The 26,798-nt window shown below is 42.0% G+C and overlaps 5 protein-coding genes across 7 annotated transcripts in view; 4 read left to right on the forward strand and 1 right to left on the reverse strand.

Moving 5' to 3' along the window:
* The window catches only part of cUnh16orf89 (chromosome Un C16orf89 homolog), a 302,917-nt gene that overhangs the window by 84,826 nt on the left and 191,293 nt on the right, over nucleotides 1-26,798 (reverse strand). The gene's annotated exons all lie outside the window — the stretch shown is intronic.
* kat2a (K(lysine) acetyltransferase 2A) lies at nucleotides 1,243-10,955 on the forward strand. The gene is made up of 18 exons (XM_083977927.1): nucleotides 1,243-1,506; nucleotides 1,880-2,003; nucleotides 2,102-2,247; nucleotides 2,363-2,452; nucleotides 2,600-2,781; nucleotides 2,943-3,134; nucleotides 3,231-3,337; nucleotides 6,393-6,497; nucleotides 6,667-6,803; nucleotides 6,898-7,106; nucleotides 7,190-7,316; nucleotides 8,318-8,428; nucleotides 8,522-8,665; nucleotides 8,780-8,894; nucleotides 8,987-9,023; nucleotides 9,577-9,640; nucleotides 9,727-9,811; nucleotides 9,912-10,955. The coding sequence occupies exons 1-18, from the start codon at nucleotides 1,276-1,278 to the stop codon at nucleotides 10,103-10,105; spliced, it is 2,400 nt and encodes a 799-aa protein (XP_083834053.1). The 5' UTR covers nucleotides 1,243-1,275; the 3' UTR covers nucleotides 10,106-10,955.
* On the forward strand, nucleotides 13,048-18,562 carry ppan (peter pan homolog). The gene is made up of 12 exons (XM_083976816.1): nucleotides 13,048-13,290; nucleotides 13,622-13,792; nucleotides 15,344-15,445; nucleotides 15,818-15,868; nucleotides 16,060-16,230; nucleotides 16,446-16,522; nucleotides 16,844-16,951; nucleotides 17,042-17,165; nucleotides 17,259-17,337; nucleotides 17,531-17,660; nucleotides 17,753-17,919; nucleotides 18,014-18,562. Exons 1-12 carry the CDS (start codon nucleotides 13,276-13,278, stop codon nucleotides 18,433-18,435), a joined length of 1,617 nt encoding a protein of 538 aa, XP_083832942.1. The 5' UTR covers nucleotides 13,048-13,275; the 3' UTR covers nucleotides 18,436-18,562.
* Nucleotides 19,509-22,242, forward strand: p2ry11 (purinergic receptor P2Y11; the record flags this gene model as incomplete). The annotated part of the gene is given in 3 exon segments (XM_083976984.1): nucleotides 19,509-19,594; nucleotides 21,236-22,199; nucleotides 22,202-22,242. Coding segments are annotated over 2 exon segments (963 nt in total). The 5' UTR covers nucleotides 19,509-19,594; nucleotides 21,236-21,277.
* Nucleotides 23,182-26,585, forward strand: eif3g (eukaryotic translation initiation factor 3, subunit G; the record flags this gene model as incomplete). 3 transcript variants are annotated; one of them, XM_083977424.1, is made up of 10 exons in its annotated part: nucleotides 23,182-23,288; nucleotides 23,387-23,433; nucleotides 24,128-24,216; nucleotides 24,568-24,627; nucleotides 24,732-24,836; nucleotides 25,448-25,643; nucleotides 25,745-25,861; nucleotides 25,973-26,109; nucleotides 26,256-26,362; nucleotides 26,475-26,585. In XM_083977424.1, exons 1-10 carry the CDS (start codon nucleotides 23,266-23,268, stop codon nucleotides 26,488-26,490), a joined length of 897 nt encoding a protein of 298 aa, XP_083833550.1. In that variant the 5' UTR covers nucleotides 23,182-23,265. The 3 variants fall into 3 exon arrangements, with proteins under 3 accessions (XP_083833550.1, XP_083833551.1, XP_083833552.1); XM_083977425.1 differs by having other exon boundaries at nucleotides 25,745-25,855; XM_083977426.1 differs by lacking the exon at nucleotides 26,475-26,585 and having other exon boundaries at nucleotides 25,745-25,855; nucleotides 26,256-26,366.

A 26,798-nucleotide genomic window follows, 5' to 3' on the forward strand; every position in this document is an offset into this window, starting at 1 on the left:
GAAAGGGAAAGAAAATCTATAATGCTACTCAGAAAATCATTATTTTCCAATCCCAGCGCTGGAAAGCCTAAGATATACCGGTAACCAGTTTATATGAAACAAGTTAGAAATGACAGTCTTTGTTAATTTGTAGTGATAAACCAACCTCTGCAATCTGTATCCAAAAACTCCATTACCCATAATTATAACCACAAACAACAAGGTGGTGCCTTCAAGTGCACCTGTTTTGTTGTGGGGTGCAACCACAGCACCAGTGTAGCAGGTTGGGTCCCGTAACAAAGACTCTTCTGTGCTGAATCATCATGACTTCACTGATACAAGTTAGTTAACCCGAGTAAGACATGTTGACACAGTCCCTCATAATATTAGATAATTTTTAAAAAAAAGCGTATATAGCTTTAATTTCAGAGCTGTCTAATGGATTAGTTTAGTCTGTAAAGGTGACCACCACACCCTTTTTGTTATAACATGAAGATTTCCAGTTAATTTAGGATAGCTCTAGTTTTAATATGAATTTTAAAAGTCCCTCAAATTAGATTATAAAAACCTCAGTTTTCCCAATATAATATGTTTCAGTTGTTCACTTTTATCACTAGAGGGCGCTCCAGCGGACACAGTGAACTACAACTACACCCCACTGGTATTAAAGTAGATGCACAAAATACTGTATATTTGAGATAATGAAAAATAAAACAGCACACTTTGTACCAACATAATTCAATCATTCATACATAATACAAGCTGCAATGACAACAACAACCGTGATGCGTTTCATGGGTGTCGTTACTCGCTGTGGCCACTAGAGCGCACAATGCACTCATAACCATTATTACCCATAGGTCTAACAGTAGCTGTTGTAGTGAATATATTCAAGTAAAAATAGTTAATTTAGATACAATTTTAAAATCTGTGGTGAGCCTGTGGGGACGTTGATGAAACGAGGCCGTTTTCTATGTAGGATGTAAATTTTAAGGCAGGTAATCAATACATTTTTCGTTTGTTTTAGCTCTATATCGAGTCAAATAATTTTATTGAAGGCTAAATTCACACAATCTGCTTTAGAGGTGGGGGAAAAAAATCTGAAAAAGCCATTTCCATTTGGCATTTATTTTCTCCCCGGTGACATCACTGTTGTTGTTCTTGTGTGTGTGTGTTTTTTTCCCCCAGGTGTCAGATTTTCCCGACAGCCCGTGAACGCATCTTTACGAGCTCCATCGTTAGCGGAGGAGGCAGCGCCGCCGAGCAGCAGCGTCGAGCAGCAGCGTGCAGGAGGATATGTCCGATCCGGCGGCGCAGGCCTTGCAACCCCGGCCTCTCCTACCCCAGTCCACGGGGGGGTCTGCCGGGTCCAGTGGAGCCGCGACCACGGGCTCTGGGCCGGGAAACAGCGACCCGGCCCGACCGGGGCTGAGCCAGCAGCAGCGGGCCAGCCAGAAAAAAGCCCAAGTCCGAGCTTTTCCCCGGGCGAAGAAGCTGGAGAAACTTGGCGTCTTCTCCGCATGCAAGGTAGTTAGCAGCGGCAGTAGCAGCAGCTAGCTTAGCATAATAAATTGACCCACAACAAAGCACTTTCCGGGCTCTGTTAGCAGCAGCACCTGTGTGGCTTTGGGCTGGGGTGCGGGAAGCAAATGTTATTAACACACAACACAAAGAAAAACATGAACATAAAAGACTTAACTGAGTGTTAACTTTGTAGCTAAGCTAAAGAGAGCCGGCTAGTCCCATTAAATCTCTGAGGAAGGATGCATCTGTTATCAGCTTAGCTCAACGGGGTTTAGTCATTCATTGATGTGCTAAACGTTGCAGCTGCTGGGTGGTGGTGGTTCATGAAGTTGCTTGTTTATTTAGCATATTTTGTATTATTTATTTTTATCACCAGGCTAGTGATACATGCAAGTGCAATGGATGGAAAAATCCCAATCCACCTTCAGCCACTCGGATGGACCTGCAGCAGCAAGCGGCCAGCCTCAGTGAGCCGTGCCGCAGCTGTGGACATGCTCTGGGTACCAACAACCTCCCCCTCCTCATCAATTCAACCCAATATCTCACCTTTAATTGTCATGCATGTCGTGTTTTTAATGTACTGGCTCTGTCTCTGCAGCTGATCATGTGTCCCACCTGGAGAATGTGTCCGAGGATGAGATTAACCGGCTGCTAGGGATGGTTGTGGACGTGGAGAACCTGTTCATGTCTGTGCACAAGGAGGAGGATACTGATACCAAGCAGGTCTACTTTTACCTCTTCAAGGTGAGCAAACCTGGCACATATCAGGATTATAAACATTGAAATCACACCTGCTAGCCTTTAAAAAAAAAAAAAAAAAAACCCATGACAACTAATCATGTGTTATCTTTTCCTTCAGCTGCTGAGAAAATGCATCCTGCAGATGAGCCAGCCTGTCGTGGAGGGGTCCCTCGGGAGTCCACCCTTTGAAAAGCCCAACATTGAGCAGGTGCACACGACAAATAAGAAACACTTTGAATGCCGAAGGAGAAATATGATGTTTCTACTTTGCTGTGGTGCAACATCATCATATTTCAGATTTGTCTAACCCCCTATTTCTTTCTTTTGTATTTTTTGTTTTCTCTACATTTTTAAGGGGGTTTTGAATTTCGTTCAGTACAAGTTCAGCCACCTGGCACCAAAGGAGAGGCAGACCATGTTTGAACTGTCGAAGATGTTCCTGTTGTGCCTAAATTACTGGAAGCTGGAGACGCCTACGCAGTATCGGCAGCGCACGCAGAAAGACGATGGCACAGCGTACAAAGTCGACTACACCAGGTGTGTTGTAATGTAATCGAAGGAAGCAACAGATCATGTCACTGACTTGTTGGTTAACAGGCTTGTACGTGCTACGTGCATGTGCCGCGCTGCATGGATGGATGGATGCTGTTATCGGTTTTGTGCAAAAGCTCAATAGTGTTTGTGCTCCTGACCCCCAGGTGGCTGTGCTACTGCCACGTTCCTCAGAGCAACGACAGCCTCCCGCGCTACGAAACCACTCAGGTGTTCGGCCGCAGTCTGCTCAAGTCCATCTTCACCGTGACCAGACGCCAGCTCCTGGAGAAGTTCAGAGTGGAGAAGGATAAGCTGCTGCCGGAGAAACGCACACTCATCCTCACACACTTCCCCAAGTAAGGGCAGACTCTTGGAAAAAAAATGACAAAGAAAGAAAATGCTGTCTGTTGGAGACTTGTTGATGGTCGGTATATCTGTGCATGTGTCATCAGGTTTCTGTCCATGTTGGAGGAGGAGATCTACGGGGAGAACTCGCCCATCTGGGAGGCCGACTTCACCATGCCTGCATCCGATGGCACACAGCTGGGACATCAGACAGGTACGGAGGGTTTTACAGAGACCAGACCTAAACTAAAACCGCATCATCATGTATATACTTTGTGATTCAGATTTTGGTTCTCTCTCTAATCATCTGTCATTGTTCTAAAAAAAGACATGACAAAAAATCCTGGTAACTCTTTAACTTACAGCCCGTTAATTACGTCATAATGTCTAGAGATAGCCAAGAAATAACGTTCAATTTCATAGTAATGTCATGTTTTTCATAAAGGCAAAAAAATTACACATGCAATGATTTTTTTGGGAAAGGCCAGAATTTTTCTCCACCAAGTCCTTGCAATTGACGGTTATTTCTTGGCTATATTTTTATGAAATAGCCTAGAAATAACGGTCAATTTCATAGTAATGTCGAGAAATAGAGCCAAGAAATAACGATTGATATGAGAAATATCAGTCAATTGCAAGGACTTGGTGGATAAGCATTTTGGCCTTTCCCAAAAAACTCAAAGCATGGAAAGCATGTGTAATCTTTTGTCTTTATAAATAACATGACATTACTTTGAAATTGACTGTTATTTCTAGGCTATTTCTCAGTGGCGAACCGTGGACCCAGACCCTGGGCCTTCAATAGGACCATGTAGCAATAAAAAATTAAACATAGCAATAGAAATAATAGCCAGAGCCTTGTCACATGGATGGTCGGCATATTACATGTTTCTTTGCCCTAACTGGCTTCACAACACACTAGGTGATTCTGGAAAAACAGTCATTCAAAGCTGGCTATCATGAATCACTTATTTAAAAAAAAAAAAAAAAAAAAAAAAAGAAACTAGCAAATCACACATTCACTTATTTGTTTAGCTGGAATGAAAGTAAAATGTCAATCATGAGCTGTTCAACAACTAAAGATGTATTTTTGATAATGTTTTTTGTGTTTGTTTGAGCTTTAGACACAGTTGAATTTCACTGTGGATTTAATATTTCTGCCAAAAGTGGCTATAAAACAAACACCTCCTGAGGTGAAATGGGAAAAAGGCACAAGCTCTTTGTAAATGTTCAGCCATTTTTCACTGGCCTTAATGGCTATCAAACTACCGGTATATGCAAATTGTAGGTTTACAGTACAAATTCAGTTCTGTGCTGCTGCTGCTGCTGCTGTGGGTCTGGGTCTGTGGGTCTGTGGGGCTTCAGGGCTTCAACAGCAGAACTGACCCAGCTTAAAGTCATGCGTTTAATCAGCACCATTTAAACTTCTAATAAATAAATGTGCGCTCCGGCCACAGACTGTAGGCTCCGCTCTTTCCTTACGGTAACTATTCTCTTGATCAGCGTGGTGAAAGCATAGACTGTAGGGTGAAAGACAATCTCGTTGTTGTTGTTGTCACCGTGGCAAAGTGTCGTGTGTGTACGGGGGAAGGGAGGGGCGGGGGGAACGGGACGCGGGTGACAGGTCCAGCAGGAGGACAAACTATCCTGCGTTTGAATAACATGTCGAAAATATCTGCTTGACAACTCATGGAGCTGGAAGCAGCCCTAAATAAGTAACTACACTTTAACAACAAGCCCAAAAACCCGCAACCCACGACTACCAATATAAGCGACTTCACAGAAAAACAAAGTCACGTATAATAAGCGGACTTGGCAACCCGCTCCCTCACTATTTTGGCGGCAATGTTGTTCTGCTGGGTATTCGCGAATACCCGGAAGCTGTCGTGATATGGTCCCGCCCACAACTCAGTGGAATATGATTGGCTAAGACACCTGTCAATCTCAAATTCATGCCCACATTGACTTGCATTACACGGGCCTTCAGTCACAGCCACTGAAGGCCCTGCAGGGGGAGTCGATGATTTACTGCCCAGATACCGTTGGAAGAAAAATTGTGATTGGTCCATTTGCCGTTCCATTATATTAACCCATTTTTTCCCAAGAAATATTAGTCCCAACTTTATAACAATTATCTAATATTACTTGTGTGTTGCTCACTGTATAAAATAAATAAATAAAATTAAAATTAAAAATAAAATAAATATATAATAGTACAAGAATTATTTCAATACTTTTTCTTAGGCCTTCACTGAATACCTTGAAGGCCCAGAGGGTTCCCCTCTGCTATTTCTTAACATTACTATGCAATTAATTGTTATTTCTTGACATTATCATCTAATTAACAGCCTGTATATTAAAGGGTTACCAAAATCTCAGATGCTGAGGAATCTAAGAGACAGTTCAGATTATTTGAAGCGGGCGAATGTGTTGGGTAGAAGTTGCAGAGTCATCGTGTCACCTGCAGTAGATTCAGATCAGAGCGCTGTCAGTTTTTAGAGGCAGCAGGGAACACAGTGCACAAGCAGAGCGATGTGCTGCTGTGCACAGGGCTCGAGGAAAAATGTGTTTTAGACACTTTTATAAATGGTCCAATTATCAGTTTAAATGTTCACTTAATGCAGACTGTCATTAATAATTGCTTTTTTAAGGTTCTACACTTTTCTAATCAGTATTCCTACACAAAAGAGCACCTATAATGAATACTGCATTAGTGAATCAATTGGAGAGAGTGAAAAATTGTCTAAAAGAAGTTCATATTTTAACAGAGAATGGAAATTCTTGGTGGGCATCTTTTAAAAGTATCTAAAACATGATTTTTTCTGCTGGTTTCATGCTTATAATCATTTAGCTCTGCCTGTACAGTATGACTACCTCACTAACTCACACAACCCTAACCTCAAATAATCAGAATTATCTCTTAATAAAAGCTGTAACATTGAGCACAGACCAAGAAAAATGATTTAGTTTTGTGGTGAAAAAGAAAAGACTTTGATACCTAGAGGTCAAATTCAAGCGTTACAGCACGGATAAAAACAGACCCTAGAGGAGCAGAAATTAGTTTAGTAGAGAGACAGAAACTCTCACATTGGTTGTAATGAGACATGAGTTAAATTTACGTAATTTACATGTAATATAAACGTGTTAATGTTGCAGTTGCTATATGAATGTATGGAATTAGCTTTCGCCCTACCTCCTGTTCTTTTTGTTTTGTTTTTTTAACCGTCTATAATCAATTACCTGTGTCCTGTTGTCTCTCTCTGTTGCAGTGATCAGTCCTGCTGCAGTGTCTGGTTCTCCTGCTCTGTCTAAAGGTCTGAGCAGCATCTCCTCTCTGGGCAGCATGGACGCAGGAGGTGCAGAGCCAATCACAGGTCTGACAGCTCAGCTCGACTTGTTTTATTTCCCTTCCACCAGATTCTCAGTAGCTACAGTTGGAGTCTGAAGTTACATAACTATTACAGAAAATTAGAGATTATTAGAGAGTTCACTGTGTCTTTTCATGGCTTTGACCTGAGAAATGTCCATGCTGTATGTGCTCAGGAGAAAAGCGTAAACTTCCGGAGGCGTTGACCCTGGAGGACGCCAAGCGGATCCGTGTGATGGGCGACATCCCTATGGAGCTGGTCAATGAAGTTATGATGACAATCACTGACCCTGCAGCGATGCTCGGACCGGAGGCAAGTGTGAACGCAACGCATACAGTGTCTTGTTTTGTCTGAAATGTAGACTGCAGCGCTGATTGGTTTGGTTGTTGACGTTTTACATCTCCAGACGAATCTGCTGACGCCAAACGCCGCCCGGGACGAGACCGCCAGGCTGGAGGAGCGGCGGGGCATCATCGAGTTCCACGTCATCGGAAACTCGCTTTCCCAGAAGTCCAACAAGAAGATCCTGATGTGGCTGGTCGGCCTGCAGAACGTCTTCTCCCACCAGTTACCTCGCATGCCCAAAGAGTACATCACACGCCTGGTGTTTGACCCGTAAGTCTCTCGTGCTCTCGTACGACACGGTCGGACGCCACCGGATGTCTCTGCACACCGCCCTGACGTGTCTCACTTTACAGGAAGCACAAGACCTTAGCCCTCATCAAAGATGGCCGCGTCATCGGAGGCATCTGTTTTAGGATGTTTCCCACTCAGGGCTTCACAGAGATCGTCTTCTGTGCCGTCACATCCAACGAACAAGTCAAGGTACGTTACCGTTCGCTCTGATTCAGATGCATCGCTTTAAAGAGGAACCTTAAAACAAATGCACATGGGCTGCAGAAGGGTTGCATAGTTCCCCTTTAAATAGACTATAGCATAAGATTGAATTTAAATGGCATTTAGCAGTTTCTCACTTTGTGGTTGTTGCAAATACAAAGAATAAAGCTACTGAATAGAATTTTCCGGTAACCCTTTAAACAGGCCATTAATTACACGGTAATGTCATGGAATTGCCAAGAAATAACAATTAATTGCTTAGTTATGTCAAGAAATAACCTAGAAATAACAGTCAATGTCATAGTAATGTCAGGTTTTTCATAAAGGTAAAAGATTACACATGTTTTCCATGCTTTTAATTTTTTGGGAAAGGCCAGATTTTTTCTCCACCAAGTCCTTTGCAATTGACTGTAATTTCTGGGCCTATTTCTACGCAATCAATCGTTATTACTTGGCTATATTTCTCGACATTATGAAATTGAATGTTATTTATAGACTATTTCCAGGCATTAATTTAATTTCCAGGCATTAACGACCTGTAAATTAAAGGGTTGCCAAGTTTCCTTTACCTGTTAAACATAACAAGCACTGCCATATTCTGCCTACTGTAGATATATTGCAATACGACCCTGCTGTAAATAACATTTTATTATATTTATCGAGTATTTATTATTTATCTCATTACACTACTACCTCATTGTTTATTTACACTACCAACTGACCACCTTAATCCACCTGCCACTTCACTTATCTATGTTTGTACTTTTATGTGTTCAGTGTTCAGTTGTTGCTGTCCTCATTCTGTGTATCTTTTTTATATATATTTGAGTGCATAAACCAGAGTCAAATTCCTTGTATGTCTGCACATACTTGGCAAATTAATCTGATTCTGATTCACTGGTACTGTAATTTCCCTGCTTGGGATCAATTAAGTATATCTATCTATCTATTTGGATTGCATATTTAACCGTCTTCTGTCTGGTCTGAAGGGCTATGGTACCCACCTGATGAACCACCTGAAGGAGTACCACATCAAACACAACATCCTCTATTTTCTCACGTATGCTGACGAGTACGCCATCGGCTACTTCAAGAAGCAGGTACCGGTAGCCGCAAACCTCGACTCTGTTCACTCTCTCTGGTCTTGTCCTCCTCCTCCGTCTTCAGTTGATTTGTTTGTTCCCTCCTCTCAGGGCTTTTCCAAAGACATCAAAGTGCCGAAGAGTCGATACCTGGGATACATCAAAGACTACGAAGGAGCGACCCTCATGGAGTGCGAGCTGAACCCCAGAATCCCCTACACCGAGCTCTCTCATATCATTAAAAGGCAGAAAGAGGTGGGCAGGCTGTTTGATGCCTCGAATCGCAGCAAACACGGTTTCTTTCATCTTCCGCTGATTTATAGCTTTAATGTCACATACATGTAAAAAAATAAAAATGTCTCCTCACAGATCATTAAGAAGCTGATTGAGAGGAAGCAGACCCAGATCAGAAAAGTTTACCCAGGTCTCACCTGCTTCAAAGAGGGAGTACGACAGATCCCCGTGGAGAGCATCCCAGGCATAAGTGAGTGTTTGGTTCGTTTACCATGACGAAAAGTAATTCAAAAACTTTCTGTCATATTACTTATAAATCTTTTTTTCTTTTTCTTTTTCCAGGAGAGACCGGCTGGAAACCCAGCAGCAAGGACAAAGGGTAAATTAACTTTTAATGAGTGTTTAGACGTTTGTGTCCTGGCTGTATTTTGGAGTAGTGCCACAATGGGAACTATTTTCTAAAAAAGTTCATGTCACCCCTACTGACCTCCAGACGAAGTTTAATTTATTTATATGGCACCTTAAAAGCAAAGAGCATTTGCACCAAAGTGTTTCCTTCTGTGAAGGGGTGAGAAGTTCAGAGATATATGAAGGGGCGAGACCATGGAGGGATTTGTAAACAATCAAAAGAATTTGAAGTGAACGGGGAGCTAGTGTAATGATGCAAGAATGGGAGGGATGTCTTCTTTATCAATAACAAAAAAAAATGTTAGGACACAATGTCCAATGTGTTGTGAAGGCATCGTGCTGAACTACTACAGTGAAACAAGCAGCTTTCATCTGAAAACATGAATCAACAAGTCAAGTAAACGTTATGTTTTTCATTATAGGAGTGAAGTCTAGTATTAATCTGTTATTAACTATTGTTTGTTTCTACTCTTCATGTCTAGTGTTGTCAGTATTTCACTCATTTATTTCATCCTGTCCTGTAGGAAAGAGGTGAAGGACCCTGACGTGTTGTACAACATGCTGAAGAACCTCCTGGCCCAGGTAAAGGTAAGAGTCGCCTGTTGACACAAACACACACACACACACAGAAGTAACAACACGGCAGGTTAACGAGGCCTTTATCTCCTGGACAGACTCACCCTGACGCCTGGCCCTTCATGGAGCCGGTGAAGAAATCAGAGGCTCCAGATTACTACGAAATCATCCGCTTCCCCATCGGTGAGTGAGCTTCATCTTCCTTTTCCTTTGTTTTTACTTCATCTGCCTGTTCATCTCAAACTTTCTTTCTTTTTTTGGTCCCTTGTTTTTGGTCTTGTAGACCTGAAGACCATGACAGAGAGACTGAAGAACAGATACTACGTGACCAAGAAGCTCTTTATCGCCGACCTGCAGCGGATCATCACCAACTGTCGCGAGTACAACCCTCCGGACAGCGAGTACTGCAAGTGTGCCAACACCTTGGAGAAGTTCTTCTACTTCAAATTAAAAGACGGAGGCCTGATCGAGAAGTGAACTCGGCCACAGGATCATCGAGAGGGGCGAGGAGCCGACCGTCAACAGCTGCCGCACACACACACACCAGGAAATTGAAACTATCGCTAGTTGTTGTCATATCTGAGTGAATAGAGGGCATGTGCACGACTGACAGATTTTTTTTATTATAAGGGAACTGGTGGATGTGAACGAACATGAGCTTTGTGTGGAAATATCAGGGCCAGTTGAGCATCACACAGTGTCAAAAATGGCATTACCTTTCCCCTTAAAGTTTTTTGTTTTTTCCTCTTCAGCTCTCACAGCGAGTTAGTAATCGTAACGTACCAAAGTTATAGGTCCATGTTATAAACAAACGCCACTATATCCACCGTTATTTATAGTATTACTCCACCTGGTTGTGTCACGTTTAACGACATTTGTTCATTCCAGTTTGCTTATAACTCGTAGTGTAGAAATGTTTCACAGAAAACTGGACCTCGGGACCTAAAGCCACGTTGCCTTCTGTTACTGACAGACACTTGAACATCCTGGTCATTCTCATGGGTATAAAGATAAAGCATTATTTCAGAGGTGAAGCCCATTTTAAAATAATGATGAAAGCTGGGCACTACTTTGACCGGTTAATCAAAGTAAAAAGAATTTAATTTAATTAAGTCGATTGATGAGAGATTAATCGATTACAATTGAAGTTGTTCATAAAAAGCAAATACTGAACATTTGCTTTGTTGTAGCGCCTCAGAGGGAGGGTGCGTTGTTTTCTCTTTTCATTCCAGTGTGTGTATAATAATCTAGATATTTTTTGACTGTCGGTCAGAAAAAGAAAAAAAAAAAAAGCAACTATTTATCATTTGGGCCCTAGCAATGTTAATATCAATATCTTTCCCAATTAGAAACATGAGTGATAATGAAAAAAAATCATCGCAGAATAATAAAAAACAACCACTGGCTGCAGCCGTCGTACCGACTGCCAGCTATAAACTAATTTCCTCAGTTGTTGCCTTCGAGAAAACACAGATTTCATGTCGACGACAACAACATATGGTATTTATTCATACAGGAAACACAAAATGTACTGTGTATACACATTTGTTTTGTTTTTTTCCACTGGCAGGGTTTTTATTCCAAGCTGTTTAGGATGGAGGTCGTACATTAGTATAGCTTTTACCACGCTCGGAGAAGAGTACTGTAGCTGTCGGCGTTGATTTCTTCTGTAGTACACTCACTTCCACACATATGCTAACTAGTCTATTTCATGTACAGCCACAGGTTTGTTGTGGTGTCACAGGTTTACTGGGTAGTTGAAGAAGGAAACTCTGGTTTATTTATCACAGCATACACAGGCTGTAGTAGGTGTTGATGCATGGCAGACAGTTTACAACTCACATTCATATAAAAAAAAACAGACAAAATAACACAATATCCAACTTTTACCATTCATTGTTAAAGGTTTTTTTTTTTTTTTTTTTTTTTTACAGTGTTACAGACATTGTAATGCAAAGTTACAACCTGCCTCTGTTCACAGTCGGTGTGCTTCCTGACACGCATCCACTTCTTTTACGGGAAGTAACTGTCCAATGCTGGTTGAGCCTGCTTGTTGAATTATTTTCATTGACTTGTGTATGTTTGTGTGTGTGTGCGTGTGAGAGAGAGAGAGAAAGAGAGTGCGAGTGTGTGTGTGTTTATTTTGTACTTGAATCATGACTAGCTTTGAATTACTGAAGTGATGTCAGTGTTGCATTATTCAGGGTTGTTAATTGCATATGTGTGTTTGAGTGTGTGTGTGTGTTCTTCCTCAGTCTACCTATGCTGCATTTCAGATTTTCTTAACAGGTAAGTCTGAGTGAACTTTTCACCAGTTTGAGGATGGCTACTGTCTCTAGTTATGGTATAAACGCTGTTTACTGTAACTTACAATACTGTTCATGACAATAAAGTTTTTTATAAATTATTTTTTGAGCATGTGATTTGTCAGCTCCCGAACAGAACTGAAACAGCCTTGGTAGACATGAGCCTGCAGGCATCAACCTGAGTCACTAATCCAGGATGAGTCGGTCAAGAACTTGCGTAAATTGAGTAAATGCCAAAGAAAGAAAGAAAAAAAACTTCAGCATTCACTTGTTTGTCACAACCTGCTTTAAAACTGGCAACAGAAATGTCAAGTGTTGAACTCTCAGGTCCTACCTGTGTGTCTGCACTTGCCCTGTTCATGTATGTATCAATGTCAAACATTTTATCGATGGACTCATGTACAACATCTATATGTCTATATTTTTAGTCTTTTGATGGTGATTACAGCAAAATTACATACAGTATACTGTATTAGTGCATCTATCCTGGCACAATGCAGGACATTCATACAAATTGCTCTTTTTGTAACTCACATCCACAAGTTGTTTATCTCTTGACATTTTCTCATACTAAAAAAATATGGGCAGACCTCAGCAGGTTCATAATTGATTACTATTTTACTCTGGGAAAATATTGTTTTTGGTTTTTCCTAATTATTCTGAGAGAGATTGAAAATGTTTTTTATCCATAAAAGCAAATTTTATGAGAAAAGCCCTTCTTTTGTTGTGTTAATGAAAAAAATGCATTAATTTAAGTTGCTTACTTATTCAACAAATCAAAAGGCTATTAAAACATTAAATTTCTTTCCCATTTACAACCTTTTCGTTTAAAGGGATAGTTCAACATTTTGGCAAATTGGCCCTATAGGTTCGTTACCTTTAATAGGCTTTATGCACAGCTCGCACAGCTCCACAATTTCCTAAATTTAAACAAGCTCCTTCCTGTTTTACCTTACTGGACAAACTGAATAATCCAGGTGTGTCTGGGGTTAGAGTCGGACACATCTGGATTAATGAGTGGTGTCAAACCGTGATGCGTTCAATGCACTGCTACCGTAAAACACCAACAACCAACGTAGCTACTACATCCGGTGAGCGAGTAGGAACCGACCTTCTGCTACACACGTGATAACCACGGACATGTTAGAGAGCGACACGCTGGTTGAACCATGTGCAGAAAGAAGTGAGTCGGGTTGACGAGTGTGTGTGCGCGTGTCGTTGCAGTTACACGTTTATCTATTATCGACACTATGGACTTTAGTTTACGTTGCGTTTTAAATTAAACACCGTAGTAACGTTCAGTGTTCCATCTGTTAACGTTCTCTACACGCGCCTCGAATCATGGGGAAAGCAAAGGTACGTAACATTCGAAGCTAACAGCTTAGCATTAGCTTGTAGCACTCGAGAGGTTTATTACTGGTGAAAACGTAGCTTTCGTTAAATATAACTTGTTTTTTTAGCTTTATTTGATGGTGAATTTGTGACGATGCTTGTAAACTGGTTGGGATTTTTATTATATAAAGTATTTTTTACTAACGAAGTTAACTGAATGAGTGTATTAGTTCTTTTTATCGGATAAATTCAACTCACTCAGGCTTTGGCCCAATGTCACTATGACAACCTGAAATCCAATCACCATTCACTGATATATGGAAATTGTGTTTTGTTTTTGTTATGTTTTTTTTAGACCAAGAACCAGAAGAAGGCCCGAGCAACAGCCAACCATGTGGCCGAGCAGACCTACGGAGCTGTCCCCCACTCCTTCGTCTTCCACCGGGGGCAGGTCGGGAAAAACGTGGGGCAGCTCATCCTGGACGTGCGGAGGGTGATGGAGCCGTTCACCGCAGAGGCCCTGAAGGTATTCACCCCGCTGTCACAGCCAGGCCAGCTGACAGTCTTGGCTGGGCCCGGGACAAGATAATGTTAGATGGCCCCCCCCCCCCTCTCCATCTCGCCTCCTTTCCTCCGGCTCCTTTCCTTCCTCTCCTCCTGCTCTGTCTTCCTCTCCTCTGTTTCCCTCTCCTGTCTTCCTCTGATTTCTCCCTCCCCTCTTCCTCTCCTCTGTCTTCATCTCCTGTCTTCTTCTCCTCTTCAAAAGAAAACAGCAAACATGGTAGGCAAAATAAGGCCTTTTTTGAGCTGCTATATGTTTACCAGTCCCTATCATTTTTTTCCCGTCCATTGTGGGATGTGGAATATGTCAAATATTTTGGAAATTCCCTGCCCTCTGCATCTGCCGGCAATTCCTTTGCCCTCTCTGAAAAAGGTGTTCGTTTTGCCATCACACGTACGACGTTTACTCTATCAGAGTCGGTCATTGTAGTTGGCCATAATGCAGGATCGCTGAAATTGTGTGACTGACGATCAGTCTTTGATCCCTGCTCAGCGGGCCCCTCCCGCTCTCTCTCTTCTCTGTCACCTGTAGCCTCACTCCGCCGCTCCGCTTCACCACCGTGACACACCCCCTCTCTCTCTTCTCTGTCACCTGTAGCCTCACTCCGCCGCTCCGCTTCACCACCGTGACACACCCCCTCTCTCTCTTCTCTGTCACCGCCGGTAAAGTTAGCCTGCCGCTCCGCTCCACCATGACACTGACACACACACCCTCTCTCTTCTCTGTCACCTGTAGCCTCACTCTGCCGCTCCGCTCCATCGTTACACTGACACACCCTCTCTCTCTCCTCATCCGTAGCCTGACTCCTGACACCTGACTGCTGCTTGACCTCCCTCCTCTCTGTTTCTGTCAAAGATAACATGTTTTGTCAGGCTTTTGCACAAGCTAGGCTAATTAACGTTCGTCAGTTAGGTTACGTTACCAGGTTGGCCGCACTACTTACCTTGCTCTATTTTACTTGTCCCAGCTTCACCGTCACTACATTTTTTTAAATATTTGTTTAGAGCATTTCTCAACCCTTTGTTTTCCTCTTCTCTTTTTCTCTTTTCTTTTCTTTTCTGGGCACCGGACTTGTGCTGACCAGACATTTTGAGTGTAGGCCTTCTGAACTAATAATAACGTCAATAACAAATTCGATCACGGGCCAAACCAATTTTGTGTTTGGGGTGGGGGGTGGGGGTTCTTGACCACCACTATTTTAAAGGAAAATTAGGAAGAAAACAAATAAGAAAGACTTAAATGTATTAAACATGTCTTTTTCCAGATAGGACTAATTTGACAATAATAATAAAAAAAAAGTCCACAAAAAAAAGTTCACAATTTAATGAGGGCCCAGTTGTGGGCCCCCCTCTTTCCTGGGCCCGGGACAGCAGACCCGTTTGTCCCCCCCTATCGGCGGGCCTGGTCACAGCCACCATGTGTCAGGGAGAAAGTTTAATCTGTGAACTTCATTTGGGCAAATAGAAGCATTTTTACCTCGTGTCTGAACGGTCTGTGCCTTTTTTTTTTGTCCAGGTCAGGAAGAAGAACGTGCTCAAAGACTTTGTTACCATCGCTGGACCACTGGGAGTGACTCACTTCATGATCTTCAGCAAAACACCCACCAGTGTCAACATGGTGAGATAATTTCACAGCACAGATCAGCAGTTGTTGGATCTGTTAAAGAGGAACCATGCAACATTTTTACCTTCGTTAAACAGCTTTGGAGAAATTGTAATGGTTAAATAAATGACTTGTAACACGTTACGAGGGAGAATGGAGGCTCTCTGCCTTCCACGTAGCGTCTCTTGGCCGGAAAACAACCCGTAATCTCTTGTTTATGACAGGAAAAACTCACAAATAATGTGTTTATGATGTATAACATTATTCACCGCTCCATGGATTGATTTCTCGCCAGCTTTGTTGAAAACAAATGCACATGGCCAGGAGGAAGGTTAGCAGAACAGCGGAAACTTGTACCTCTACTAACAACATTTCTTGTTCTTTCAGAGACTTGCTCGACTTCCCAAAGGCCCCACGCTTCATTTCAGAGTGCTGAAGGTAAATGCTATGTATGAACACTCAATTAACACAATAGACAGATGGGCTCAGATGATGACACTTAACTTAACTGACTGTACAGTGATGTTTTTCAAAGTAAACGCACTGATGCGCCCAAACTGTCAGTTATTTTTCACGTTCACCTTCTTTTTTTGCTTTTGTAAGTAACTCTTAACTTTTTCTTTCCTCAGTACTCCCTCGTCAAAGATGTGGTTTCATCTCTGAAGAAGCACAGGATGCACGATCAGCAGTTCACACACCACCCTCTACTCATCCTCAATAACTTTGGATCTGATGGGATGCACATAAAACTCATGGCCACCATGTTTCAAAACATGTTTCCTTCCATTAATGTGCAGAAGGTGCGTTGTTTTTACACTGTTCATGTATCGCTGTGGTTTTGAGAGATCAGAGGTTTAAATCCTTGATGACATGATGAAAGTATAGTCTTCTGACTTCCCCTGACGATGTGTCAAAAGTAAACGCTTACTGACTTGTTAAGGATCAAACGATGCAGAAACTTCTTTTATAGTCAAGTGTGAATTCAGGTGATCAGTGTGTATTTTTATTTCCTCAGGTGAGTCTCAACAACATCAAGAGGTGTGTGCTGCTCAATTACAAGCCAGAGACTGAGGAGATCGAGTTTCGACATTAGTAAGTAAACCTTCATCTGTGAATGTATAAGCAAATACTTATAGTCGTTGTTTTCTCAGTATTTGCAGGTGTTAGGTTTTAGAGGAAAAATAAAACTATTAAAGTGGTAAATTGGCTGCGAGATCGAGGAAGTAGTTGTTATATTCAGGGGAAAACAATCTTTTACTGGCTCAGATGATGACAAATCATGGCGTGACTGTTCAGTGATCTATGTCCAAAGTAAACGCACTGACGAGCCTCCACTCTGTGACTAGAGATCTGAGATGTTATTGATAAGATGTCAAAGTGACCCAAACGATGTTGTTGTCCCCCACCCCGCAGCTCCCTGAAGGTCGTCCCTGTCGGCATGAGCAAAGGAGTCAAGAAGCTGATGCAGGAGAAGTTCCCCAACATGAGCAAGCTAGAGGACATCAGTGAGCTGCTGATGAAGTAAGGCTCTAGTGACGGTGTAATTTTTGTCCCCATCCTGTAGAGGTTGTATCTAAAACGGTTCTGTCCTCTTCTTGTACCTGCTCTCAGGGGGGCGAACCTCTCCGAAAGTGAAGCGGAGCAAGACGGGGAGCACAACATCACAGAGCTGCCTCAGATCTACTCCGGAAGAGGCAACATGGCGTCTCAACAGAGCGCTGTTCGTTTGACAGAGGTGAGCATTAACAGACAAAGGTCCAGTCTTTTTAAAAACACGATTCATCATCATAGATGGAAGCTGAAGTTTTTTGCATCTGGTTCTCCTCAGATTGGTCCTCGTCTGACTCTGCAGCTGACCAAGATCCAGGAAGGCATGGGAGAAGGAAACATCCTCTATCATACGCTCAGTGAGTCATTTAATATCCAGTTATCTGTCACCTTGCTGCTCAGATGTACATGATGACAACTTGAGTATGATTTCCATGATTTATCTCTCAAAAGTAAACGCTTACTGATACATCTAGAGCTCGCTTGGTTTTTCTCTCCACCTGCCACAAGCTGCTCTTTCATGGGGATTTTGTTGTGCGCTACGTTTCACAGTCACAAAGTCAGAGGAGGAAATACAAGAGATCCTGAACAGGAAGGAGGCCCAGCTGAAAGAGAAGGAGGGTCGGAAGAAAAAGCAGGCGCAGAACGTCGCTATGAAACAAGAGAAACGAGAGGAGAACAAGTAAGCCGACCTAAGATACCTGACGCCTCCTGTCATGTCTAGTTTTCACTTGGTTGCAGGGGGAAAAAACAGTTTATTTCCTCTGCTAACAGGAAAAAGAGTTTGGAGGGCATCAAGAGGAAACGCGCTGAAGAAGAAGAAGAGGAGGACAGCGAGGTGGAGGATCCCGGTGCCCAGGACGACCGGGCCGCCAATGTTGCCGAGTCTGACGACGAGGTGGAGTACTACAGACAGGCTGTAGGGCAGGAGCCAGACGAAGGTGAGGAAAATGAATGAACTATAAAACATCCAACACCTAGCTCCTGTTGTGAGTGTATTTATTGACTTAAACTTCTTTTATTCTTCTTTTTCAGACATGTTTCCTGCTGCCAAGAAGAGGTGGAGCTCAGAGAAGCCTCAAGGACCTCCCTACAAGAGGAAGATGTCCCCTGGTAAATCACAGTGGAGAGACAGGGACGGTAAATCACCGAAGAGGAGCGGTCCAGGAGGACAGCACAGAGACAGACCGGGGAAAGGCTGGAACAAACCAGGACAGGACAGAGAGAAAACGTTTGGAAGGAAAATGAAGCCCGGAGGAAAAACATTCAAGAAACCCGGAGATAGAGAAAATAAATTTGGATGGAGGAAGAAATTTGAAGGGAACAAAACATTTGGAAAGAGTAATAATAATAAGGACAAACACTTCAAATCTAAAGGTCCGAAAGGTAAACCAGGCTTCAAGAAGAAAGGTGGAGGAGCGAAGCAGGGATTCAAACAGAGGAAGGGGAAAGGCTGAACACCCCCCGTCCATGCCTCTCTGGACTCGGACACTGAATTAATTGAGTGAGTGACTGTGCTGAAGCACCAGGAGGCAGCAAACCTCCATTCACCATCAGCCTGAAGCCTGTGGAGGCCTCGGCAACAGTGCTTTATTTTCACACTATGGTTTAAATGTTAATGTACTTGTGTAATAAATTGTTATAAAAACAAACTTGATAACCTGCTGGATAAGTTTTATTTTTGTCATTTGTTGGGTCGGTGAGGTAATTTCATAGTGTTGCAAAACAGGGCTCAGTTCAATATGAAGTTATTAGATGAGAACTGAAAGTGATTTGATAAAATATAAGTATTAAATAGATGTGATAAGATGCACTTGATTTATTTTATCTAAATATAAAACAGATCTGTATGAATACAGTAGGAGCAAAATAAATTCCTATCAGTAATGAATTCATTTCACAATTCATTTATGCATTTGGAAAATACTGAAATTATGTTTTTTTTTGTGTCGGTTTTATTGTTTTTTATGCCTTTATGGTGAAGTAACATCAAGTTTTTATTTTAGAAATTAATTTTTCTGGACAGGATGTCGTTGATTAAGATTGAAGATGACAAAGATAAGGAAGAACACGATGAGAAATCCAAAACCTGATATATTGATATGAACAACCGCATCTGCACGCATGTGCAGCACAATGCACACACGCTTAGAAAATGAGCTTATGGGGAAAGTGGTAAATGAAAGGTGGTTTATTTCTCATTTTAATATTCACCATCAACACCACCACTGCAGTGCAGATATGCGGAAGTGGTGCACATATGAGTGGAACCTCAGGCCATGTCTAACCTGATGGGTCAATGTGAGTGAACACACTTGTTGATGACGATAACTAACTGGTGTAATCTGAGCTATTTATTGCCACTTTTATTTTGCAGATGCCCAGCAGTGGGTGTCACCAGTTTTCCTTCTTCTTATTGCGACAGCAGCGCAGAGGAACTGTAAGAGGAACTGTCAGGGACGCTGCTCCTTCACCTCTCAACTCAACGCGTCTCATCGTGTCTGTGGTCAGTGTGGTTGCTTTACATTCACTGAAGCAGCTGTCAGCCAGGAAGTGAACATTTAGGTTTCTGGCCATCTGAAGAGTGAGTTCACTGCAGCCTCTGCCAGTCGGTAAGTCGTCATTTCTGCTCTTCTGGTTGTGAAATTTAAGTTTTTTAGACTTACCGGGATGTAAAATCAAATAGAGGATGTTGTTTTCATTGGGTACTGGGACGATGTGGGTGGGGAGACAGTCACCAGATGTAGCGTACTCTGGGGTTGGTATTCTGGACTTTATTTGGTTTTTATTTATTACCAATTCTTTTCATCTACTTTGTAAATACTTTATGTGAAGTTTGGCACCAGGGTGCTAACAAACAAACTATTAGATTATTATCAATCAATTATTCCAAAATATTTGACATCTTATTTGCTTTGTGCTTTTCATTATCTATAAATAACATTATTATGATTTTATTTTATTTTCTGACCTCTATGCTTTTCATTTTTATTTTATTTCTTTTTCATTAATATACTACCACAATTTGTTCACACTTGTGCAAAAATAAACCTCAACATCCTTCCCTTTATAGATACTGCACAGTACAAACTGTGTGGAAGCAGCTTGATCATATCTGACATTTAGCTTTACCAATTCTGTTCATTGGCTTAGGGGAGACCGGGGATGGTTGTAACAGCATCACTTGCACCAATAAGGGATAACATTAGAGTTATGTGATCAATATCATGTGTACCCACTCACTCCCTGACATTGCATGTTAATTTGCATGGCTGTGTGAATAAGTGTGTAGATTTTACAGCCAAAAAAACTTTTTTTTTTTGGGTAAGAAACTAATATTTTGGACCAAGTCTAAATTTTGACTAGTATCGATACCATTGAAGTTTGAATTAGGTAACTTGTCTAAGATAAAAGAGCAGGTTCTTAGGTAAAATATGAATCATTTAATCAATGCTTATTTCAAACCACCATGCCGGTACAGCTGCTCAAACAATGGCTGACAGGTGTGGGGATGATTGTAACACCTTTGTTGATTTATGAAGTGTCATTAATATTTACTGGAATTATACATGGACTATGAGCTGCTTCTTCCTGCTGAAGGTTTCCATTCATTCTGTACATGTACATATGTTCTTTAAGACGGCTTACTAATGTTAGGATTCACACCTCTGTCACTGTTCTTCATTTAGCCATCAGTGATGAGTTATTTTTGTTCACACTGAACCACAGATGCTTTAGTGTTGAAACATGTACAATACATTTACATAGATGCATGTTTTTTTTTTTTTTGTTCTCAGTTTTAAATTTCACTGTTAGAATTTACCGCAGGTTGTGTTACAACCTACCCTGGTAGTGGGGTAGGTTGTAACAGTGGCACTCCTCGCATTTGACATCAAATAGTGAATTCTGTGATATAGTTTGAGAAGTTTAAGATGCTGCTATTTGTAGAGGACACGACTCTGTGTCAAAATTTGCACGCCCTACTATGAACACTCTGCAAGTTAATGGGAGCTGAGACAAAAAGTGTTAGAACCATCCCCGATCTCCCCCTATCAGTCAATTCTTCCAAAAATGTTTAACAAAGTTGTGGACAGCTGATTTCCTTTGTGCTTTTCATTATCTGTAAATGTCATTATGATTATTTTCTGTGCTTTTCATTCTTCTATTCTTTCTTCTTCATTATTATTCTGCCACTTTTTGTTCACACATGTGCAAAAAATAAACTTCAACACCCTTCTCTTTACAGATGCTGCCCAGTACAAACTGTGTGAAAGCAGCTTGATGATCTAAAAACAAAAGATGAACAACAAAACGAATCAAAGTCAAGATTTCTTTGAATGTGAGAAGTTTCAAATCGCCCTGCTGCCCTGGATGTTTGGGGTGGAGTTCGTCGTGGCCCTGGTGGGAAACCTGTTCGCCCTGTGGCTGCTGGTGGGCCGAGAGAGGAGAAACTGGCACACAGGCGTGGTGCTGTCCTGCAACCTGGCCGTCAGCGACCTGCTCTACGTCCTCACGCTGCCTCTGCTCATCGTCTACTACTCCATGGGGAAAAACTGGCTGTTCGGCGCCGCCGTCTGTAAACTGGAGAGGTTCCTTTTCACCTGCAACCTGTACGTCAGCATCTTCTTCATCATGGCCATCGGCGTGAACCGGTGCGTGGCCATCGTGTGTCCTTTCTTCACCCGATCCTACATAGAGCCTCGTCACGTCAAGGCCATCAGTGTCATCATATGGGTCATCGTGGGAGTCATCTCCTGCCCTGTGTTGAAATTTGCTACAGTTTATCCAGGCAAGGACAATAAAACCATGATGTGTGTGTCACACTCTGAAAATAATCCCGGGCACATAGGTGCTAACTTCATTTACAGAATGTTTCTGGCTGTGTTTGGCTGTTTTGTTCCCTTTTTGGTTACTTTCACTTCTTACTGTGTGGTGATCCGGGTGGTGTGGAGAAACGTCAGCACGACCACACTAGAGAAACGAAAAGTGGCTCTGCTGGTGGCGTCGGCGCTGGTGTTGTACGCTGTTTCCTTTGTGCCGTACCACATCTTCCAGACCTACCACCTGTATCTGAGGCAAAGAGGCGGAAGAAACTGCTGGGTCTACGACATGTACCAAGTGTCCAAGGGAATGGCGACTCTCAACATGTGCATCCACCCGATCCTCTACTTGGCTCTGTTTGACAGCATCAGAGTAGCCTGCTGTGGGAAGAGCACAGACGACATGGTGGTGACGTGATGAGGAGGCTGACATCTTTTCTGTGAAGGACATCTTTATTTCATGTTGAAATTTGTTTTTTCTTTCTTATTCTGCTCAGAAGTTTTGCTTCAAGCTCTGGATCCTTGACTTGTTTATGCTATTGTCAAAAGTTAAAGCTCTGTATTGTTTATTATAAGGAACATGACATGTCTAATACAAAAAATGTCTTCATGTTGCTGTAACGTGTCTGATCTCACTTTTAGACACATCTGATTATCATCTTCTCCACCTCCTATCTGAGTCTGATACACCCAGAATGCACGCTATTTCTGTGAAAACTGATTGCTTGATAAAACAGTTAGCTGACTGATAACGTCTTGGTCACTGAAGTCTACTAGACTTACTTCACAGAAATATACAAAGATTGATTGATTGATTCTTTTTAATGACCACACAGCCAGGCTGGTGGAATTTGCTTCAATATACTTCAAGTGCATTTATAATGGTAAAACACGATCATCTTAATTACTTGACCGACTTGAACTAGTTAAAGCATTGATATAACAAAAGTTAATAGCCTAAAGATTTTGAGACAGAGTTTAAAACCTGAGTCACATGATAGAGGATGGAGGACCTGTCAAAGCGGATATGTACTTCAATGATACAGATTTCAAGTTTGTAATTAATCAAATAATGCATACCTAATGTATATATATATATATATATATATATATAGCCAATATATTTTTTAGTTTTCTTCTGATTTTTTCCTCAGTTGATGTGAGGGTCTAAGGGCAGAGGGTGCTGTTATGATGCTGTGTAAATTCATGTATGTGAATTAGTGTATTTTTGTTTTGCAGTTTGGCTGTATCTGTGCTGTATGGTTCATGGTTTGTTTATGTGAAATCAATAAAAAATATATTACCAAACAAAAACAAAAAAAAAAGAATGTAGGACTCTTATTGTGAAGCTTAATAATGTGGTACTTTTATTGTGAAGTTTCGCTCCCGGAAGTGGTTGTCGTGGCGGCTCGACGCGCCTCGTAGTGTTCCGGTCTTTACGGTCCTGAAGCTAAGCTAGCTGAGAGGATGCCGTCGATGGAATACGACGAGTGAGTGTTATCAATAACTTTTAACACTGTCTACTCACACTGGATGTTTTTTTTTATCGATCTAATATCACATATATCTCTCTCTCTTTCCTCTACAGCTCCAAGCCCAGCTGGGCCGACCAGGTGGAGGAGGAAGGAGATGAAGGTAAAGAGTCCGTTAGCCGCTGTTAGCCGCTGTTAGCTCCGTTAGCCGCTGTTAGCTTCGGTTAGCTCCTCTCTTGTATTGTGGAGCCCGTAGGAAGAGGCCGGCTAGGCGGCTTCCACCTCCACGTGGTTACCGGTGTAAAAACATGAGCCACAATAAACAAACCGTGACACATATATGAAGTCAAAATATTATAAATACGTTTAAATTGACTGATATTGATCTACTATTTATTGTCAAAATGTGTGATCGGCCGGTGGACAGTGACGCAGGCTGTCAGTTAGAGACCGCTAGCGTTAGCAAACCTAGCGCTAGCAGGTTGTTCATGTCCCTGCCTGGTGGTTTTAATTAGACATTTAATGTTTAGTTTCCAATAGGACATTTAAATATTTCTCACTATATATACATATGTGTGCACCTGGTCGTTTGTATGTTGTTCAGAAGCAGAGATATGTTGATGGGATGGGCAACAGCCAGTCCAGCTTTATGTACTTTGGGAGTGATGATGATCCAGCTTATAATATTGTAGTTATGTGTTTTAAGCCCTGGAATAATGTGTTTTCCTGTTTTATTTTAACAATATCAAACAAACGATTCGCTGTAAAGTGAAAGCAGGAATAGCATCGTCTCTGTCTGTGACATCTGTATTGTTTATGTCTAATTTGACTCATTGAACTGGATGTTGTTTTAACAGGCACACTACCATCCCCCAAGGAAACCATCAAAGGAAACATAAAGACCATCACGGAATATAAAATAGAGGAGGACGGAAAGAAGTTCAAGGTAACTGGACTTTATTAAGATATTTGTTGCATGGGTGCAGTTCCTATAAATATAACTATCTGAATTGTTAGGGTGCATTGGGACGACCAATATTTTTGAAAGATTATTTAGTCCTTTTCATATTTATGCCAATGGGTTTCAGTCACCCTTTAATGTCATTAGCCCCTAACTACATAATGAGATGTCTTAGTGGTGATGACAGTGAATTTTGGATGTATGGGCTTTGGTTTTTCTACATGTTACAAGGCATCACAGTGGTTTTGTTTAACCATTTTTCCAATAGTAAACCAAAATTCATTTCTTGTGTGCAGTAAAACCTGATGAAGCATTTTGTGCCTTTGTGTCTGCCAGATTGTGCGGACCTTCAAGATCGAGAATCGAAAAGCCTCAAAAGCTGTGGCCAGGAGAAAGGTCTGTTTTCACACTGAATGGATCTGAGGTTACATTTAGTTGTAGTTCACACATTTCTGGTGAAAGACTGACGTTTGTTTTTGTTTATTTTTTCTTCTTTTCAGAACTGGAAGAAATTTGGTAACTCTGAGTTTGATGCACCAGGTCCCAATGTTGCCACCACCACAGTCAGTGATGACGTGTTCATGACTTTCATTTCCAGCAAAGAGGTGAGCATCAGTTGAGCTGCAAGAATTTTTGTTTTGTTTTGTTCTGCTGCTCACTAATGTTTAACTAGCCTGACCAGACCTCATCTCAGTGTAGATTGAGATTCGGTCTGGGAACCACCCGTTCATTTTTTCGTTTCGTTTGAGGCGTGGTTTACGAAAGCCCAGAGCTGTTTATTGGGCGCTACAAATGTCTATCAAATGCATCTGTACGTAGATTATAGCCAATCGTATCAATCATACCCGATGACGTATGTAGAGCGACAGAAATCCGATGAGGAAAAAAACAATGGGTCGGAGAAATAATGGCGTCCACCGACCATTGACGTTTGTGCAAAATAAACATGAGGATAGAGGGTGTTTATGGACACTCTACAGACATGTTTGCGTCTGCCGCCATTTTGGATCGACAAGTTATCAACAAAGTCGCTTCGGTGTGTCGTCATCGTCTTGCTGCCCCCTCCCCTGTTCTGTGATTGGCTCTCTCTTGGGTCCATGGTTTCCAGGCTGACTTGCAGAGCGAATAAAATTGCGCGCAAGGCAGCATGGGTATACCCAGGCTAGTATTTAACTGTATTTAACTCTTTTTATTCTGTTTATCTCTCCTCCTGCAGGACTTGAACGCCCAAGACCAGGATGAGGATCCCATGAACAAACTGAAAGGACAGAAGATTGTGTCTTGTCGTATTTGCAAAGGAGACCATTGGACCACCCGCTGTCCCTACAAGGACACTCTGGGCCCCATGCAGAAGGAGCTGGCTGAGCAGCTGGGGCTTTCCACCGGAGACAAGGACAAGCCCGCTGGCTCAGGTAAGGCCACCTCAACCATTCACAAGATCTGGTCTTTTTGATTTGTTAGTCATGATGATGAACGTAAGTGACGGTCTGTTCTCCTCTTGTCTTTTAACCAGCCGAGCCGGAGCCTGCAGCGCCTGCACAGAGCAAGACGGGCAAGTACGTGCCGCCGAGCCTGAGGGACGGAGGGACGAGGAGGGGAGAGTCCATGCAGCCGAACCGCAGAGGTGGGTGTACGTAGAATCTTCTTACTTTCATATTACTGAACAATCGCACAGCACAGCACAGCAGCCACTTTTGAAGCTTTGAAACGATTATTAGCAAACTTTTATCTCACCCGACAGCTGACGACAACGCCACCATCCGTGTGACTAACCTGTCCGAGGATACCCGTGAGACAGACTTGCAGGAGCTCTTCAGGCCATTTGGCTCCATCTCCAGGATCTATCTGGCCAAGGACAAGAACACCGGGCAGTCGAAGGTCAGTGCTCATCTTTTATTTAGATCATTAAGAGCTGCTCAGTTAATGTTGAACAGGAGATGAATTATTCAAGCAGCTGTGGATGATATATACTGACTACATCTGGCATTGATAATAAACACTACTCACTTGTTTTTTTCCTGCAGGGCTTCGCCTTTATCAGCTTCCATCGTCGGGAGGATGCAGCCAGAGCCATCGCAGGAGTGTCAGGATTTGGATACGATCATCTTATTCTCAACGTTGAATGGGCCAAGTAAGTTCACTCACACTTCTGTTCAAAAAAAGTGTTAAAGCAGGTTATTTATTTATTTATTTATTTATTTATTGCCACTTGCTAACTGTGTGGTGTGTCCCTCTCTTTGCAGACCGTCAAACAACTGAGGAATCCACCAGAATTTATTCCAAGATGATGCCAGATTTTATTGTTGTGGTAAAATATGGCTGTTATCTAAATAAAGCGTGTAATTGTTATCACAGCTCCCTTGTTGTCGTCGTTGTTTTCACTGTAGTTGACACAGGTTTCACACTTACGCAAGTTTCACTGACTTAAAACCCTTTGATTTATAGGCCATTTATTTGTGTGATATTGTCAAGGAAAAAGCCAGGAAATAACAATTAATTGCATAGTAATAATAGCCTAGAAATAATGGTCAGTTTCATAGTAATGTCATGTTTTTCAAAAGATTGCA

Source organism: Trachurus trachurus (assembly GCF_905171665.1).
Source record: "Trachurus trachurus genome assembly, chromosome: 8".
In the NCBI taxonomy this organism is placed as follows: Eukaryota; Metazoa; Chordata; class Actinopteri; order Carangiformes; family Carangidae; genus Trachurus; species Trachurus trachurus.